Below are 19,342 nucleotides of genomic sequence, written 5' to 3'. Positions count from 1 at the left end.
TTGTCTAACAAAATCTTATGTGAGCATGATGTGAGCTCCCACCAACTACCACTAGCCCCTGATGTTTTGGCACCAGCCCCGGATGTTTTAAAATCCCAGAAACGCCCCTGTCTTGTAGCACAATGTCGTATTGAAATGAATTGCTGAACTGTGTGTCATTGTTCACTTCAATTTGGTGTCGCATGACTTGTGACTCAACAGGCTGTGTGTTTAGGATGAACTTCTACTTAATTTTGTATGCTTGGTTATTATTAGATTCCCCATTTTGAATTTCTAAATGAGGATGTGCAATTTTTGTGTTTCCTCGTTACATAGAGATATGCCTCACAATTTATAGTTTATAAATTGATTCTTGTTTTTAATAAACCACTGAAACCACAGTCCAGACTCTGGATTTCCTGTGCTCTTAAGAATGAGTGAACGCAGTCACAGCCATTAAGTGTACATACCTAGCTGCATTTTTTAAAGTTGACATAACTTTCAGCTATGACAATGGCTTATCTGTTACATTCATTTGTGTTGTGTCCATGGGCAAGCCCTGACATATTTATATAAATCCTTTGTGACTAACTGGGTGTGACTCCTGTATGTAACATGAGAAACCCCTCTGGCTTCATGTGATTTTAAGATATTTTCTTCTCTTTTGGTCCACACAGTCCAAATCTCCCTGCAGTCAAATTTAGTCAAAACAGGCCATGCACATGTTGAACTATTAACAAATCTGTGAACGTCACTCTCTGTGCCTTTGCCTATTTTCCTCATTTTTTGACATCCGTTTGTTTAGGCGGGGGTGTATTCTGGGGGCCGGACCAGAAGTAATATAGGAAGTGATTTTGTACACATAGTCTCGTCTCTACAAATTCTCTTCCTTTCTTTCTCAAAACTCTGCAGGGTTCTCGAACTTCAACAACAGCAAGGTAAGCACTGTAAATCTGCTCAGAAACTCACAAATTATACATGTATAACCCTCAAACCCTCAACTAGACTGTGCCAAAACTGTTCTGCCAAGTTCATTTTTAGAACAAAGTAACTTAAAGCAAAAGGAAGTTTAGGCAAGAGAGACACTCCGAAAGCTCCACACTTCAGTCCTTAGATGTGCACTCAAGGAGTTGTATTTGAAAAAGTACATGCAGAGTTTAGAAATACTACTCGTCAACTTTTTTGCACATCTTAACGCTGAATTTTTAAAATAGGGAACTTGGTGAGCATCTAAAATTAAATGCGCTTAGAGAAATAGTTGTGTCTTTTCTTGTGCACTAAACAAACCTCCATTGAGTGATTTTTACATGATAACACTTTGACTGTGGTTCTTTCTAAGTAAACATAAAAATTATTTTTATGGCTACACTCTTGTCTCTTGTAATTTATCTGTTCACGATCTACTCGCATGTTTTTGTGTAAAGAAAGATATAGGCCATATAACAGATTACATATCAGTTTGCCTTATCAACCGTTTTAACTGTTTTTCCATCTCACTTGTTATTTAACTGCTTTTTTTTTACTCTCTGTTATGTAATAACATGTGATAATGGAAATATGCTACACTAACTGGTCATTTGTGTTTGTTTTGTAACTTATAAGCCACTAAGCCAATTTTTGTTAGCCAGCATTTTATTTAAGAATTCAAGAGTTAGTGTTAAAATGGAAAAAATATAGAATTTCAGTTAAAGGCAGTGTAGGTGATTTGGTTCAGAAACATTTTTGTTATGCTGGATAAAAGTTCCTGCTAGGAATCAGTAAGTTACCAACATCGTCTCTCATAGTGTCGCTGATTAGCCTCTGGTCCAGTGTTGCCAAGTCCATGGGCTTCCCCGCAGAATTGGCCTGCTTTCACACTGTTGCCGCACGTTGTTTTTTAAGTCCGCAGGTTGAAGCGAGTTAAGTAGCAATTAGGCAGGTTTTGTTGTGAAAACCTGTCAACCCTGCTTTGGTTTGCTTGTGCATGTTTGTGTGTTTTGTGGAGGTGTGGCTTTGCAGTAGTGTTGCCATGTCTACACTTTTCCCGCAGTATTGGGCTAATTTCATGCTGTTGCTGCCGGTTTTTCATGTCCACGGGTTGAAACGACCCCAATAACGTAATATTTAGCTCCTGGAAAATTTTACCAGAGGAATCCCACCAAAAAAAATAGTGTATTTTACCAGGGACCCCCCTTAAAATGCAATGACGGGTTTTGTTGTGAAATCCTGGCAACCCTGCTCTGGTCTGCCTGTGCGTGTTTGTGTGTTTTGAGGAGGTGTGGCTTTGCAACTGTGTTGCCAAGTCCACGGTTTTCCTGTGGAATTGGGCCATTTTCATACTGTCGCCGTGGGTTGTTTTTCATGTCTGCGGGTTGAAGCGATCCTAATAAAGTAATATTTAGCCTAAGAATGCTAATTTTCCCAGAGGAAGCCTGCCAAAAAACTTGTATTTTACCCCCCAGAATGTGATTTTTACAAGGGGACCCCCCTCGAAATGCGATTGGGCTACTTTGGCCTACTTGACTTGACTTTGGGCTAGTTTTGAGTAGCAATTGGCCGGGTTTTGTTGTAAACACCTGGCAACCCTGCTTTGGTCAGCCTGTGGGTATTTGTGTGTTTTGAGGAGGTGTGGCTTTGCAGCAGTGTTGGTTTTTCTGTGGAATTTGGCTACTTTCATACTGTCGCCGTGGGTTGTTTTTCATGATTGAAGCGCCCCCAGTAACATAATATTTAGCGATTTGAATACTAATTTTACCAGAGGAACCCCACCAAAAAACATATTTTACCCCTGGAAAGTGATTTTTTACCAGGGGACCCCTTCGAAACACGATTGAGCAATTTTTGGGCTAGTTTTTTAGTGTTGCCGTGGATTGTTCTTCATGTCCACTGGTTGAAGTGACCCAAATAACGGCAACCCTGTACCAGAATGATTATGCAGGGAAGGTGGGATCTTGCTTTCAAAGCTAGCCTTTCTAAAATTGCCTATCCTACCTTTAGTTAGTTGGATGAGCCATAAAGCAATGTTACTAAAATTAATAGATCATAATTAAAAACTAAATTTTAACTTAATAACTGTCTTAACTTGGTAATGTTTTTGCTTATGGTTCTACCTTATTTTCTAAAAAAAACATCGTTTTTAGGTCTAACTTATGAGCCACTAGACCAGTCTTTTATTGTTACCATACAGTTTATCAAAAAATGATTAGAGATGTTAATACTAAAAAAGTATAGAATTTCAACTAATAGGATGAGCCACAAAAATTGTGTTAAAATTAAAAAATGATAATTAAAAAAAAATTATAGGTCAATATCGGTGTTGACTTAATACTAGTTTTGCGTATGTTTTTACCACTACTTCCTAGCTTCTGAAAATTCCAACTTTTTGTCTTCGAAACAAAAGCCATGTTTTACAGTGTTTCCTCCATCAACTCCTCTGATGAGCGGAGGAAAGATGGATGGTGCCTTCCAGTAATTATCACGGTAGTGTTTAGCATTTGTCAGGCAACCCGACTCTTCTCGCTGTGGGGCGTCCTCGGCAGGGCCGCTCGGATTATTCCCCCGTGTCCAGTTACTGGACACATATAAGCTAACCAGGCCAGGTAAACCCACACACACACACACTGGAACAGGCAGAATGGAGCCGGACTCAGAAAGCATGCCGGAGCAGGCCGAAGGGGTTTTACAGTTAAGTGGACAAGTGTGTTTCTTAGCTTTGAGTGCACTCTTTACTTAACAAGGGAGAATCTGTTGTCATCACTGTCTTGACATCATGCGCATGGGACCGCATTCCACTATCCGGCGCTGTACCTGTATGTTTGTCATATTTTATGCTGTTCTGTAGCAGATAGCATACTACTGTTTTCAGTGAAACAATCTTGTGTCCCAACACTGGTGATCACTGTTTCAAATTTAAAATGGAAGTGTGTATTTTTATGCTAAAATGTTAACATCTATGTATAAACAACTTCAGAGACAACTACAAGTCAACTATTAGTAGGCTGATTTACAAGAAGTGTAACACTATGAAGCTGTTGTTTGAGCTTCACCCCTGCTCACAACAGCGACACTCGGTCAACCAATGGCATGGCAGAGGGGGGCGGCATTGTTTGTTTGCTGACCAATGGAAATAGGAGGAGTGTTTAGGAAACATGTCTGAAAACAATCCTGGCGTCTGAACATGCACACCTCTCATAAATAAAAAGCAGTATTAGTATGCCTGAATTCAATTAATAGTACTCATAAAACACTAGGCTGAAGTGCGCATTTAATGGTGCTTTGCGCTGGCAAAGTGGTGGATGTAGTACGTCTTTCTTTAACACAGAAATAAGCAAGCAAGACTTATGGTTCATGTGTTCATAATTAAGATAATTAAAATAATATAGTAAGACATACCAATTTGCAATATCAAGCAGCAAAATGAGCTGTTTTGTACAGCTAAAAATAGCTGGGCATGAATGAGACCGGAAGCCAGAACCATAAAATTTGCAAATTGTCATTCCCGCTCTTACAGGAAGGAAAAGGTAGATGCCTAAATTGTAGTACCTACTCTGAAGCTGCATCCAAATTTGCATAATGCCTAAATAGGTACTACATTTGTACAGAACTTCACAGTTGTTAAAAAATGTGTGTAGTATGAATGAAATCTGGACGTACTACATCCACCATGTTGTCATTGCCATGTTACTTATGGATGTTAGTTGTGGCACTTTATTTCTATTCCCAAATCTTCAACTGTGGCCTCATGGGATGGGATGTCTCCATTGGATGTGCACTTTACAATCTCGCCGGAAGTAGAATCTGGGTATTTTTCACCTGCTGTTTTATGAATACTAAGGGTGCGTCTCAATTAGCTCCCTGGTTCATTTGTCAGGGCATTGATCAGGTAGTCATTTTAAAGGCTCTCTCAACTGTGAAATCCTTCCAGTGAACAGGAACATTCGCTCCCTGAAAAATCCCACAATGCACTGCAAAAACTAGGGCGAGTCGATGCTTACTATGCTCCCTTACCGGAAATTCACATTTTTAAACCGGGAAACAAACCACAGGAGCCAACAGCAGCACAGAACATGATTGGTTGCTGTACCAGTCTGTCATATGGCCTCTTGGACAGGCCTTGGCCCTTCAAAGCAGCCGAAGTTCCCAGACCTTCTGCCGTCAGTCTGAAGGTCTGGCTACACTAAGATTAGTCAGGTAGTACAAGTCGTAGCTCTCAGAAACCAGTTCACAAGTTGTAATTATGAGCTGTTTTGTACAGCTTAAAATAGCTGGATGCAGGTCAGACCGCAAGCCACACCAATAAAATGTACAAATGGAAGAAAAAGGTGGATATTTTAGCATAAACATCGCTAGACAGGTAATGAACACATCTAGTTGACATTTATAATTAATATTCGGTTTAAATGTGTTTAAAGAGAATAATATCAAAAATAGATTGTTCCTGCCTGTTGTTGCAGTGGTGGCATTCTACACTATTTCCGCTGATGTTTTACTTAGTCATGTCACAGGAAACTGAGTAATCACCATCCCAGTGTGCAGTGAGCAAAGGTACTTTGAAGTTACCGGATTCGCGTAGGCGATATACTGATTCACAAGCTCGGGAGCTACGGAGCTGATTGAGTCTCCTACTAAATAGTAGGGAATATTCAGACAGGGTGACAGTATGCCATTTCGGACGCACATTATTATTTAAATTCCACTTGGGGTGCTTAAAATGCAGAAGTTACACATGTGATCGTTAATGAATGTTTTCATTTTTTATTAATATTAGATCTTATTTTGTTTTATTATTATTTTATATATTATATAAGGTTATGATTTGAATTAATTAAAATGATTCTGACCTATAATGTCCATGGAAATTAGATCCACGTCTGTGATTTTATTTTTGAATGGGTGTTGCATCGTGTTACAGTAAAGCGGACTTGGCCCTTGTCATTCCCAATTATTATATTTGAAGATTTTGTGTGCATGTGTGGGTGCCAGCTTGTGTGTTCTTTGCCCTGTGGTTTCACATGACTCACTATAGTTGCATGTCATTCACATTTTTGACAACTTTTTGCTTACACTGAGACAGTTTCACATCTGCTTACATCTGAGGCCAGAATTAATTCCGGTTTTACACCTTGCTATAGTGTGAGGGTGGGATGTTAAAGCACTTTTGATCACTGAGGTCAAGATGCGTCATTGTTGTATATGAAATGCAGGGCACATGTAACTTCTGTCTAATCAGATTAATTGCTTGCAAATTAATGTATGGCTCACACACACTCAAGTAGCTTAACTAAAATTGCTATGTGCAATACCACATTTTAAAAAAGATTTTGTGACTTTTGCCTAAAACTCTCACTTTTTTTCCACAACTCATTACATGATCTGTTTAGAATTGACAATAACTGACTAGTTGGATTTAAAATACACATCTTGTAAGTTCTGATCATAAAATTTGTATCATAAAGCAATGAACTAGGAGAAACCAAAAGTGAATCACATTATTTATGAGGCTAGTGCTTCCCTGTCATTTATGAGGTGCCATGCCCAAATGGCGATGAAACAGAAAATGTGGCACCGAATGAACAGATAAAGAGGGAGGAGCAGTGTAATTTAATTCTATCATAGCTATTTGTTTCATGTGTTCTCAACCGTGACTAGGCCTATGTGAGCAAATTCGTTGGCTTTGTGAAACTAGATGTGTCTGGCTCTCTCTATGGCATCTCTAGGAGTGACATAAGATAACATGGGCCTTGAGGCCTCTTCTTTACATGAGAGTGAAGTAATGCAGCTCTGTTCAAGATGAGCCTAATTAGACTGATTGATTTATTTGTACCATGCCAAGTTATTTACAAAGCCAGTATTTATGCTGTGTATCCATGTGAGCGTCAAAGATGATATGTTATCTAATATTACCAATGATTTATGTAGTTTTGGTTTCCTTTTAAATTAAAACATGTGATAAGTTTTACAGGCCGTTAATAACAAATCCACTTTTATTTATAAGTGAACAATAACACAGACATAAGCTATTTTTATTGGCTTAAGCAGCTTAACAATGAATAATGGAATAATGGCAAGAAAGGAAATGAAGAAATCTTAGAAGGAACCAAAACTCAGCTGTGGAGACCCTCATCCTCCGGTTGGCACATCTTTATTTTCTTGAGTGTTTCTTTGGCAGCAGTATGCTGGAATCTAGATATGCTTTCGTGTGTGCTGCCACTACACTGTAGTGTCTAAACAAACAGATTTCCAGAATCAAGATCATGTGTTTTGGCAGTCACGTTACCGACAGGTCAAAGGACCAATCAGATAACAACTGTCTTTAACTGATAGCTCTGTTGGCAAATTAGTGAGAGCCCTGGTGAAAAAAAACAGCAAATGCTGGTAGCTATGTTTTGATGCTGGTTTAAGATGGTCCTTTGCTGGTCTATGCTGGTCCTTTGCTGGTTTATGCTGGTCCTTGACCACCAACATGAGGACCAGCATAAATCAGCTAAGGACAAGCTTAAACCAGCATCAAAACAAACCTAACCAGCATCCCAGCATCAAAACATACCTACCAGCATATGTTGGTTTTTTCACCAGGGAGAAGTAACGATACAGTAGAGTAGCCATCAACCCAGAAGCCAAATGACAAGTTTTTATAATGTGTTATGGTGTGAAAAATGTTGTTGAAAATACTGAAAGACAATGATGAGAAACAAACTGTATGTCAACGTGTGAAAAACATTTGCTGTTAAAGAAACAGATGCCATGCTCACAATTATATATCTTTATATGACAGAAATGTGCTAGTTTTACGCTATTCCAATCTCTATCCTTCAAGATGACCTAATCCAGTGTTTCCTAACCCTTCTACTTTGCATGTCTTTCTTATTTGACACACCTGATTCAACTCATCCACTTATTAGGGTACTGAACATCGGAGTACTTTAGGAGCAGGGCTGGGAAACATAGGCAATTGCATCAGCACAGCTGAGGAAAAACTTTTTGGATTCCTCCCTCCTCACTACTTTATTTTTCTCTCTGCAGAATGCTTCCATTTCAGGCCGCACCAGGACAGTTCGGGGACGAAATCAGGCAGCCGGGACTGAGATGTTGGCGAGTGGAGAAGATGAAGGCTGTTCCCCTGCCACAAGCTGAGGTGGGGGCTTTCTTCAACGGTGACTCCTACCTGGTGCTGGATAACCGGGGTGACCAGGGAGCAGACCTCCACATGTGGATTGGTGAGATGATAGCTGCTTATTACTTTTTTGGTTCATTACTTTTATCTGTGCTGTCTGAAAGACACTGCATGGAGGGTTGGCACTTATGTTATGTCACAGTTTGGACAGTTACCAGTATGCTCAGCCATATTGGAGATACTCGGATGTAAACAACAGCATGGATTGCACATGTAGTAATAAATACGTTGTTCTGTTTTCACAAAGGCCACCTTTTCTTAGACAGTCTTTTTCACACTTCATTAATTTGTTATAACTTCTGGCAGTCTATAGTACTCCAAATGTTTTTCCTGGTCTGACCAATTAGTACAACCCAAAAAATGACAATAATGACCATTTTCAGCAGCAATAATCATCCAAATTTGCAAGTTCCATTGATGATGCATTGTGAAAACATTGTATTGACAGTACATTGTTTCTATAACTAAACATGTGGCCTAAAAAACATAAGCATCTTGGACCAGTTATTCAAAAAGCTTAATATGGATCAGAATGATCTCTATTTGGAAATCTCATGTTTTGCTATCCAGGATCAGGTAATCCGTCTTATTTTTCTGCTGGTTTTTCAAAGCAGATATAATAATTATGAATTTGTCAAGGAAAGGCAGCAAGGAGACTGCATTAACGTTTTAATAATTTAGTGATAAACTATAGCTTTCTTTGTTTTTGGCTTAACAGATGAAGTCAACGAAACTGACTCGTCATCTCCGCAGTAGATGCGCCTGTATGCACGTTTCATGTGGATTACACAATTTGATAATACTATCTGTTTTCTGTTTGTATTAGTTAATTTAAAAGTAGACTTTTCACTTTCTATACATATATATTTCATGTCTGTAAGGCAAGCATACACAGAGTTTTGAAGTTTAACAGTTCACAGAGACCGAGACGGCAGAAAGTACATCCTGTGTGCATTAATTATTTTACAAAAGTGCAACGTTTTGTTGTTATTATGAGTGCACACAAATAAAAGTAGAGTCTTTACAGATTCAAAAATTGTATTACATTTATACATTTATTTTACATCAAAAATGACAGAGTATTTTAAGAGCAAGTGACTGCACCGGTGCCTCCATCTGTCATGCAGTAAGCACACTACTGTAGCTTCCACACTCCGCACAGACACTTTAACAACGCACATTTTTCTACGTTAACATTAAATTAAGCTGCCATGTGAAGTTGCTGTTACTTGCATATTTCAGATGACAAGCCATATTTGAGATTGATGAATGATAGGTGAGCGTTTGGGTGTACTGCTGATGTACTATATTGTACTGTGCTGATGTACTGACTGTGTGACTTCGCCACTTCCTGTGGAATATTTTTTCTGTGACTAAGGGACTATTAAAAATTTTGGTCAACCAAACCTCTTCTCGTTGACTAACAGTTAGTCGACTATTAGGAGGCAGCCCTAGAAATAGCTGTATTTGTTATTAAGTTTTGGACATTTTAATGAAACAAACAATGAGACTACACAGTGTGTCGTAATTGTGCTTAGTATTTAAAAAATGTCAAATACAGAGCAAGTTAAAAGAAAGAAATGAAGTCCAGAGTCAGGGTCAGTCAGTCATGATTCATTCTCATCATGTAGCGGGGTATGGGGTCTGAAAGGCAATAGAGAGACAATACCCTGCTGAGTTAAATGATACGCTTGATCAGACAGCCGAGTGGGCCTGTTCCAGTCTGAGTGAGCACACAGAAAGATGGGATAGAACGGCTTATGCACATGAGAGAGGGATGAAGAGGGAAGAGTCCCAAGGGAAAAATGCATGGGCGGGTTTTCATAGCTCATTAATGTTTCAGCAGCACCGTGACAGGACTTCAGTTAGGTCTATTGTCTTATGGTGTATCCGGTGCTTTAGGTAACACTAAGCTGGTTGTCAGCACGATGAGCCATCTTCTCCATGCCTTCTCGTTAGCCATGCCTCATCCATAAACACCCCCATCTCTTCATTACTTTAGAATGCCTAGTCTTAGTTCCTAACCCCACCATATCATTCATTGGTGAACCTTCTACCATCATGTTCTAAACATCTACAGACCTCTTAAAGGGATAGTTCACCCAAAAATGAAAACTCTGTCATTAATTACTCACCCTCTTGTCGTTCCAAACCCGTAAGACCGTTGTTCATCTTTGCAACACAAATTAAGATATTTTTTATCAAATCCAAGAGCTTTCTGACCCTGCATAGACAGCAATGCAACTGACACGTTCAAGGCCCAGAAAGGTAGTATGGATATTGTTAAAATAGCCCATGTGACACAGTTTTTCAACCTTAATTATGAATGCACATTCAAACAAATAATATCATCTGTGTTGTAAGACACTTCTATAACCTACTGAAAACTGCTAAACATTTAGGAAGAGGCAATAGATCAAGGCAAAACAAGCAGAGCAGAGCGTCATTGTGAAACAGATTGCAGCACAAAAATCATTGTGTATCTTTTCATCTCAGTTGTTGAAAGCTAAAATCATGATAGAAAGTAACGTTTGGTTAGTAGTCTAGTCCTACCACAAACCACTTTTCATTTAGGTTAAACAGGTTAGTATCTAGTTTACCAGACCGAAAAACTGTTGCTCAAGGTCTAATGGATCTGATGGAGGAAGTGGTTGCATTGGTGGCATCTCATACAGGGCAGAATTGTGCAAACTTGCACTGGAGTTAACACGCACAATGTTTCCAGGGGCAACCATGATGACAGAATGATTTAGCTGTTCTGAGTTCTGTTTAAATGCCTTCTCTTATCTGCTTAGTTGACTTTTTTGTGGAATGTTAAAGAGGAAGTTTGTGATAACTGAATTATATACAGTTGCCATCATAATTATTCAACCCCCCAAAGACTGTTCTGAAAGAATTATTCAACCTCTATTCAACATTGCTGTTTTAAGGCACTTATTTTTATGGTGGGGAACAAAATTGTCTTAAAACACAATTAAGTCTTTAGAAACTCTATTAAAAAAACATAATTAGCTTGGGCTGTTTCACATACATACATTTAGCCCATGCATGTGCTGAACTTGAGTAGCAAAAATGGCAAAGTCAACAAAGCTCTCATAAAATCTATAGAGAAGAAATAGTTTAGAAAAAAATATATTAGAAAGTCTAAAGCTACATAAAGACTTTCAAGACATTGAAAGTTCCTAGAGACACAGCTGGCAGCCTTATTACTTAGTTTAAAGTATGTTGTACCAGAAAACCTTTAAGTGTGTTGAACAAAAAAAGCACAATATCATAAAATGTTTGATCAGAGCAACCGAGAAAAACCTGCAATGTACAGGCAAAGACTTTGCAAGATTACCTAATTAAAAGAGGGAAAACATTTCAATGCAGAGTATAAGATGAACACCAGACAATTATGGCCTTCATGTTGAGGCATCTTGCCAAATACCATAAATACCAAGAAGAACAAAAAGGCAGACTTTAACATGCTAATATTCATTTGGATAGACCTGTGGAGTTTTGTGGACTTTTTGGTCCTGTGGATCAGCAGTATGTCTGGTGCAACAAAAAGGCAAAGCTTATAAGCAGAAGAATACCATCTCCATCATTAAAAACTTAGAGGTGGGCCAGTCATGTTATGGGGTTGTTTTACTGTATAGCAGAAAGTGGAAATCATGACTGTATAAATGATATAATAGATTTTTTGAAGTATCAAGCCATTTTGGCAAGAATTGTAATGCCTTTGGTGCAAAGGTTGAATCTAATGATCAGTGAACTTTCCTGCAGGACAGTCATCCCAAAGTATACGTCCAGAATCTACTTATGCCTAGTTCGCGGATCAGACATGGAATGTTCTTTAGTGGCCTGTTCAGTCTCCAAATTTAATTCTCATTGAAAATATTTGGTTGAATTTAAAGAAAGCAGTGGCAAAGTGAAAACCAAAGATTATCAGTGATCTGAAAGCTTTTTCAGGTGAGGAATGGGCCAAGATTGCAATAGAGAGGTGACAGAAGCTTTCAAGCACTTTTAAGCAGGGTTTATTGGTGGTTTTGAAGAATAAATGCACCAAATTTTACTTTTGGGGGTTGAATAGTTTTGAACATGGACGTTTAGAGACAATTCAATGTTTTTTTTTTTTCATTATTCATCAACTTGTGTTCTCAGAATTACTCAAAAGTGTATTAATAAACATTCTCCAATAGTGTACTGAAGCCTTTATTGAATTGTTTTCACAAAATTTTGTTCTCTGCAGCAAAATGTCTTGCAGGTCAATTTATTCATATTCATATTCTCTCTTTTTCTTTGTCCTTTTTAGGAGAAAAATCATCTCGTGATGAGCAGGTAGCTTGTGCCATGTTGGCTACACAGCTGGATAATTTCCTGGGTGGAGATCCAGTCCAGCACAGGCAGGTTCAGGGCTATGAGTCTCCAGAATTCATGAACCTCTTCCCCCCGAGGTGTCAGCTATAAGGTGAGATCTGAGATAATGTGAACACATACAACCACACAGGAAAAACTGTACAATGCTGTCACTAGGGCGGTACCCTGAAGTAAAAATGCTAAAAGGCATAGTTCACCCAAAAATGAAAATTCTTTTATCACTCACCCTCAAGTCATTCCAAACATGTGTAGTCACGCTTTTTTGTTTCTATAGGAGGGAGGTGTGGAGTCTGGCTTCAGAAAAGCACAGTCTGAATCTGGACCCATTCAAAGGTTATACCAAATCAAGGGAAAACGTAATATCAGAGCCAAAGAAGTGGATTTGAGCTGGCAGAGCTTTAACAAAGGAGACTGCTTTATACTCGACCTGGGCGAGGTGTGTGTATTTGTGTATGTCTGTTGATTGTATGTCTATGTACACTTCCTTTCAAACATTTGGGGACATTAAAAGAAATTAATATTTTAGGCTTTTATTAGGTGAGAATGCATTAAACTGATCAAAAGTGACAGTAAAGACATTTATAATGCTACAAAATGTTTCTGTTTTAAATAAATACTGATCTTTAAAATTTTGTAAAAAAAAAAAAAAAATGTAGTACAGTGTTTCCAACACTGATGATAATTAACACCAAATCAGCACATTAAAATGATTTTGGAAGGCTCATGTGACACTGAAGACTAGAGTAATGACTGACAATGTAAAAAATATTAATATAATATTTAAAAATATTAAATTATAAAATTATTTTAAATTGTAATGTTTTACAATATTAATGTTTTGCTGTATTTTGGATCAAATAAGTATTTGTATGCTGAAACTACACACGACTACTTTACATGTCAAACCATGTAGAATTTATTTGAAATGAACATCTAAATCTTTCTATCCCTCAGACGATTGTGTCGTGGATAGGATCTCAGGCAAACATCTTTGAGAAGCAGAAGGTGAGGGAGATCGCCTCTCTGATCAGAGACACAGACCGACACGGCAAAGCCCAGATCACTAACATCAATGAGGGAGAGGAGACACAGGAAATGCTACAGGTAACAACATGACACTGCATTCTGAGGTAAAAAAAAAGTTATTGGTGAACTCTGCCCTTCTGTAATTCAACTTTACACTTCTCTTGAATCCCAGTTCACTTCCTGGTTGTTAAGTCTGACTCATAGTTTACTTGTCCAAAAACTCCCTCAGTACCTGAAAGGAAACAACCAGTGGTGCTAAAGTACACTCACGGGTGCTGTAATGCTACGAAAAATGACTGTAGTGTACACTGTGATTTTTAAAAACTTAGCTTGAAAGTGTGCTATAAATATAAAATGATCATAAAGGCTGTTGAAATGAAGTAGAGGTTTGAACCTGGAAGTAAAGCAAAAATCCTCTCTGTCTTCTGTTACAATAAAAAGGTTCTTGGTCCAATGCCAGAGCTGAAAGAAAGCACTCCAGAGGAGGACAGCCAAGCAGATGCATCCAATTGTGCCTCCCTCTACAAGGTACAACAACCCAAAACTAGTCTTGTATTTTTTTTTATCTAAATCGTGGACAGTCCATAGTACTACATGTGTATGTTAGAATGAATCATAGCTGTTAGGTATCTTATCCATACTTATTATGGATTAATTTATCTGATGTTTCCAGAATTCCTAAAACATACCTTGTCATTCCATTTTATGTGAATCCAATATAAAAAAAATGCTCAATTGTTCATAGGTTTCAGATGCAACAGGGTCGATGAAGTTGACCAAGGTGTCAGAGAAAAGTCCATTTGCCAAGGACTTGCTGGTACGTGATGACTGCTTTATCCTGGACAATGGGGCTAATGGAAAAATCTTTGTTTGGAAAGGTAAGAAAAATTGTGCATGTGTGTCATAACTATTATTAGTTTGGCCTGTTTGTGTATTTACAATGTCTTGTGAAAGTATTCTTGCCCCTTCGTTTTTTTTCACGTTTTGTGGTGCTGCCTTATGTTAAACTGCTTTAAAGGAGAACTCTACTTCCAGAATAACAATTCACAAATAATTTACTCACCCACTTGTCATCCAAGATGTTCATGTCTTTCTGTTTTCAGTCGTAAAGAAATTATGGTTTTTAAGGGAAAACATTTTGAACTTTCGAAATGTAGTTTAAATGCAGTTTCAGAGGGCTCTAAATGATCCCAGCCGTGGAAGAAGGGTCTTATCTAGCGAAACAATCTGCCATCACTCCCTGAGACAACTTGTTCTTTCCAGGTCACATTAAAGATTCGTTCAAAATGAAAGAGTTGTTCAAGAACGACCCATTACTAATTCGTAGCATCGTGGATGTGCATCCCAGAGCCTGTGCTACAGGAGCTTTTGTGCTTAAAAGGTATAAAATTTTTATTTTTTGAAAAAAATGACAGATCGTTTCGCTAGATAAGACCCTTCTTCCTCGGCTGGGATCATTTGGAGTCCTTTGAAGCTGCATTTAAACTACATTTTGGCAGATCAAAATCGGGGCACCAGTGAAGTCCATTATATGGAGAAAAATCCTGAAATGCGTTACTCGAAAACCATAATTTCTTTACGACTGAAGACAGAAAGACATGAACATCTTGGATGACAAGGGGGTGAGTAAATTATTTGTAAATTGTTGTTCTGGAAGTGGACTTCTCCTTTAAATTACTCTTTTTCCACAACAATCTATCGATCTCCATACATGATAATGACAAATCAAAAACAAAATTGTCACAACATTTATTAAAAATAAAAAAGTTATCTGCCATTCTTCTCCTCACCTCTTCACCTCTCAAACTCTGTCCGGTCGGATGGGGGCAGACGCACCTTTTCAGGTTTCTCCAGAAATGCTTGACTGGGTTCAGGCCCAGGCTCTGGCTACTCAAGGACATTCACACAGTTGTTTTTAAGCCACTCTTGATGTGTGACTAGGGTCAGTGTCCTGTTGGGACGTGAACCTTCTGTCCAGCCTGAGGTTCTGAATGCTCTGGACTAGGTTTTCTAGTACATTGAGCTTTCATTCTACTCTGACAAGTTCCTCAGTCCCTGCCGCTTAAAACAGCCCCACAGCATGAGGCTGCTACCACCACACGTTACTGTTGTGATGCTACACTGCAGGTGATGGGCAGTGCCTAGTTTCCTTCAAACATGATGCTTGGGATTGAGGTTCATCAGACCAGAGAATCTTGTTTCTTACAGTCTGAGAGTCCTTTAGGTGCTTTTTTGCAAATTCCAAGTTTGTTTTTATGTGTCTTCACTAAACAGAGGCTTAAGTTTGACCACACCACCATTAAGCCCAGATTGGTGGAGTGTTGTAGTGATGTTTGTCCTTCTGTAAGTTTCTGCTATCTCCATATATGATCATGGAGCTCAGCTAGAGTGACCATCAGGTTCTTGATCACCACTCTAACCAAAGCCCTTCTCCATCAATTGCTCAATTTGGCCAGGAGGCCAGCTCTAGGTAGAATCCTGATTGTTTCAAACTTCTTCCATTAAGGATAACAGAGACAATTTTTTTCTAAACTCTTCCCCAGATGTGTGGCTTGACGCAGCATACCAGTTGAATTGAATTTGCCACAGGTTAACTCCACTCAAAGTGTAGTAACATCTACAAGCAATATGAATGCTCCTGAAGATTTCGTAAATTTCAACTGTCTTAGATAAGGGTATGCATACTTATGCAATGGAATCATTCAAGTTTTTTTTAATTGTAATAAATATGCAAAGATGTTAAAAACCTGTTTTCTGCTTTGCCATCCTGGTGTATGGAGTGTAGATTAATGTGGGGGGAAAAAGTAATTTTAAGAAGTTTAACATAAGGCAGCGACATAAAACGTGGAAAAAAACAAAGAGGTATGAATAATTTTGCAAAGCAGTGTATATATATATATATATATATATATATATATATATATATATATATATATATATATATATATATATATATATTAATATCTAATTCAGCAGGGATGCATTCAGTTAATTAAAAAAAAACAGTAAAGAGTATGTTGTTTAAAAAAATGCTGTTCATTGTTACAAAATAAATGCTGTCATTTTTAAGGTTCCCCTCAAAAATGTACCACAGTTTTCTCACACACACACACACACAAATGAATTAATAACTAATTAAATAAGAAGCACAGTTGTTCCTAACATTATTGATAATACTACTACTATTAATACTATTTGTGAGCATCAAATCAGCATATTAATATGGTTTCTGATGGATTATTTGACACTGAAAACTGGAGTAATGGCTGCTGAAAATTAAGCTTTGCAATCACAGAAATAAATTGCATTTTAAAATATATTACGAAGGAAAACATATTTTACATTGTAGTAATATTTCACAATATTACTGTATTTTGATCAAATAAATGCAGCCTTGGTGAGCAGAAGAGATTTCTTTCAAAAACATGCATACACACACACAATATCATGGAAGTATTTTACTGAAAATAAGAAGTTGTTAAAATATTGTATATTTTTCTTTCATTGGCAGGAAGTGGAGCCAATGCAGAAGAGAAGAGGGCTTCTCTGAAAATGGCAGATGACTTCATCCAGCAAATGAATTACCCCAAGATGAAAACACAGGTCAGCTTATGTTGTTTTGCCTGGCTTAGCTTGCCTACTCAAACTAAGTTACATGCATATACAATTCTGATTATAATGAGGGTGGGTTATTTACAATTAGACATTTACAATGTCTATATTCTGATTTCATGCATCATGCAATCTTGCCACTGGTCTACAAAAGTATTCTACGGTTTACTATTCTATATTCATTGTCCCTAAGGTTATTTGAGGCAATATGCAAAAGAATTAAAAATCTTGAGTTTATAGCAGGATTCCTCACCCATAAATATATGCCAGACCCTCTGTAATCGATAAATATTTTTTGTCTTACAGGTGGAGATTTTACCACAGGGTAGAGAGACTGTTATCTTTAAACAGTTTTTCCAAAACTGGAATTAAACTGCATTTCACTGCATGATCGGAGAATAAACTGCACTCAACCAGCTGTCAAAAAGACTGTAATTTACTTCAATAAGGTCACAGAGATACTGCATTATAAACAAATGTACAGTTTTATTAAATAAGATCAGCTTTTATTCATGGAGGGTTGCAGTAATAATGCATATTATAAGAGTAAGAGAGGCTTTGCTATTTGTCTGTTACCAGATTTTTATGGCTTTTAAAAGGTGTTTATATTGATTAATACTGATTTTAAAGAACTTTAAATTATTTCCCCCTATTTTGATTGAGAAAGTAAAATCTATGTTGCAACCTTGATAACCACAAACCCTGAGTAGATACCACTTCTACTAAAAACAAGAGTAATGTTACTAACCATTTTTCAAGCCAACATGCAATTTCACGGACTGCTTTTTTCATTCTTTCTTTTTTTACTCATTTTGTGTATGTAATTGGAGCATGGCAATAAAAACGCATATGCAAAAAAAAATGAATTCTGGGATTAATTGTAGGATATGCAGTCGTGCTATTGCCCTAGAATTCCCTTTTACACAGAAAAGATAAGGTGACAGAAGTTACAGCAATTAAGGTTAATGTCAGGGGCATGTTACTGTAGTTTACATAAACTCATTTAACACTTACCAGAATGCTAATCTTACCAACTTTGCGTTTATTAGATTGTAAACTTAAATATACGTGTAGCCTGCTTAGTTATGACATCTTTTTTATTATGATTTTTATGTAAACCATAAAACTTAATTTTTATTCTTGTTTCACTTCAAAAATCTGAACTTTGGAGTGGTGGAGAAATAACATGGTTTATCTCATGGTTTCAGAAAATCTTCTTTTCTCATGAATTACTGTTAGGGTGTGATATTCAGAATGTGATAAGCAGGGTGGGAAAAATTCATAATTTAAAAATACTGTACCTTACAGTTAATGATTTAGAATCTGACTTAAATTCACTCCACAGAATGTAGAATTGGAATGACAGAAGAGGAAATTGATTAAATTGTCATGCAAAATGCAACACAGTGACACAACTGAAAATTTCACTAGTACATTTTCAAGGCAAACTGAATAATGGCTTTATTAATTGACTAATCATGATCATTGTCCTATGTAGCGATGGGTGATATGACCAAAATCTTGTATCAAAAAATAAAAAAAACCCTTAATTTTATTTCACAGTAACGATATATCACAATAGCTATTTTTGCTTTAAAGGAGCTTCCAAAACAAAGATTTACAGATAATGTATTCGCCTCCTTGTCATCCAAGATGTTCATGTCTTTCTTTCTTCAGTTGTAAAGAAATTGTTTTTTGAGGGCAACATTTCAGGATTTTTCTCCATATAATAGACTGATATGGTGCTCTGATTTTGATCTTCCAAAATGCAGTTTAAATGCGGCTTCAAAAGATCCCAAATACTGTTGTAAATGATCCCAGCCAATGAAGAAGGGTCTTATCTAGCCAAATCCAATCGTATTTTCTCCCTCAACTTCAAAAATCATTTCAAAATCATCCTACATCGCTGCAGAAGTACCGACCCAGTCTTTGCAAAGTGAACATGCAAAGAAAATCAAACACCCTTAACAAAAAAGGTAAAACAGTGATATAGGACAATTTTAAAGTTGAGGGAGAACATGAGATGGGAGTTTTTCGACATACCCTAACTGTCATTTGATGTCGAATCCATGTCTATCTGTATGTATATACTGTACATATAAGGGGATAAAAATGCAGCTGAATGCCTTTTTTAGCACCATTTTAAACGTGTATTAAATTTAGTACTTGCTTCCATTCATTATGTGTACTTATGCAAGTATCATTAAAAAA

General features: G+C 37.4%; 1 protein-coding gene across 1 annotated transcript; it reads left to right on the top strand.

Annotated features, from left to right (window-relative positions):
- Positions 1-755: 755 nt before the first annotated feature.
- On the top strand, positions 756-17,863 carry capgb (capping protein (actin filament), gelsolin-like b). The gene is given in 10 exon segments (XM_051124869.1): positions 756-917; positions 7,981-8,174; positions 12,429-12,562; positions 12,564-12,584; positions 12,768-12,929; positions 13,448-13,597; positions 13,961-14,047; positions 14,265-14,397; positions 17,031-17,122; positions 17,438-17,863. Coding segments are annotated over 9 exon segments (1,038 nt in total). The 5' UTR covers positions 756-917; position 7,981; the 3' UTR covers positions 17,504-17,863.
- The last annotated feature ends 1,479 nt before the right edge of the window (positions 17,864-19,342 follow it).

The sequence above is a fragment of the Labeo rohita genome, chromosome 12, assembly GCF_022985175.1.
Source record: "Labeo rohita strain BAU-BD-2019 chromosome 12, IGBB_LRoh.1.0, whole genome shotgun sequence".
Taxonomy (NCBI): Eukaryota; Metazoa; Chordata; class Actinopteri; order Cypriniformes; family Cyprinidae; genus Labeo; species Labeo rohita.
Note: the sequence above shows the minus strand (reverse complement) of the source record. Positions and strands in the feature narration are given on the sequence as shown.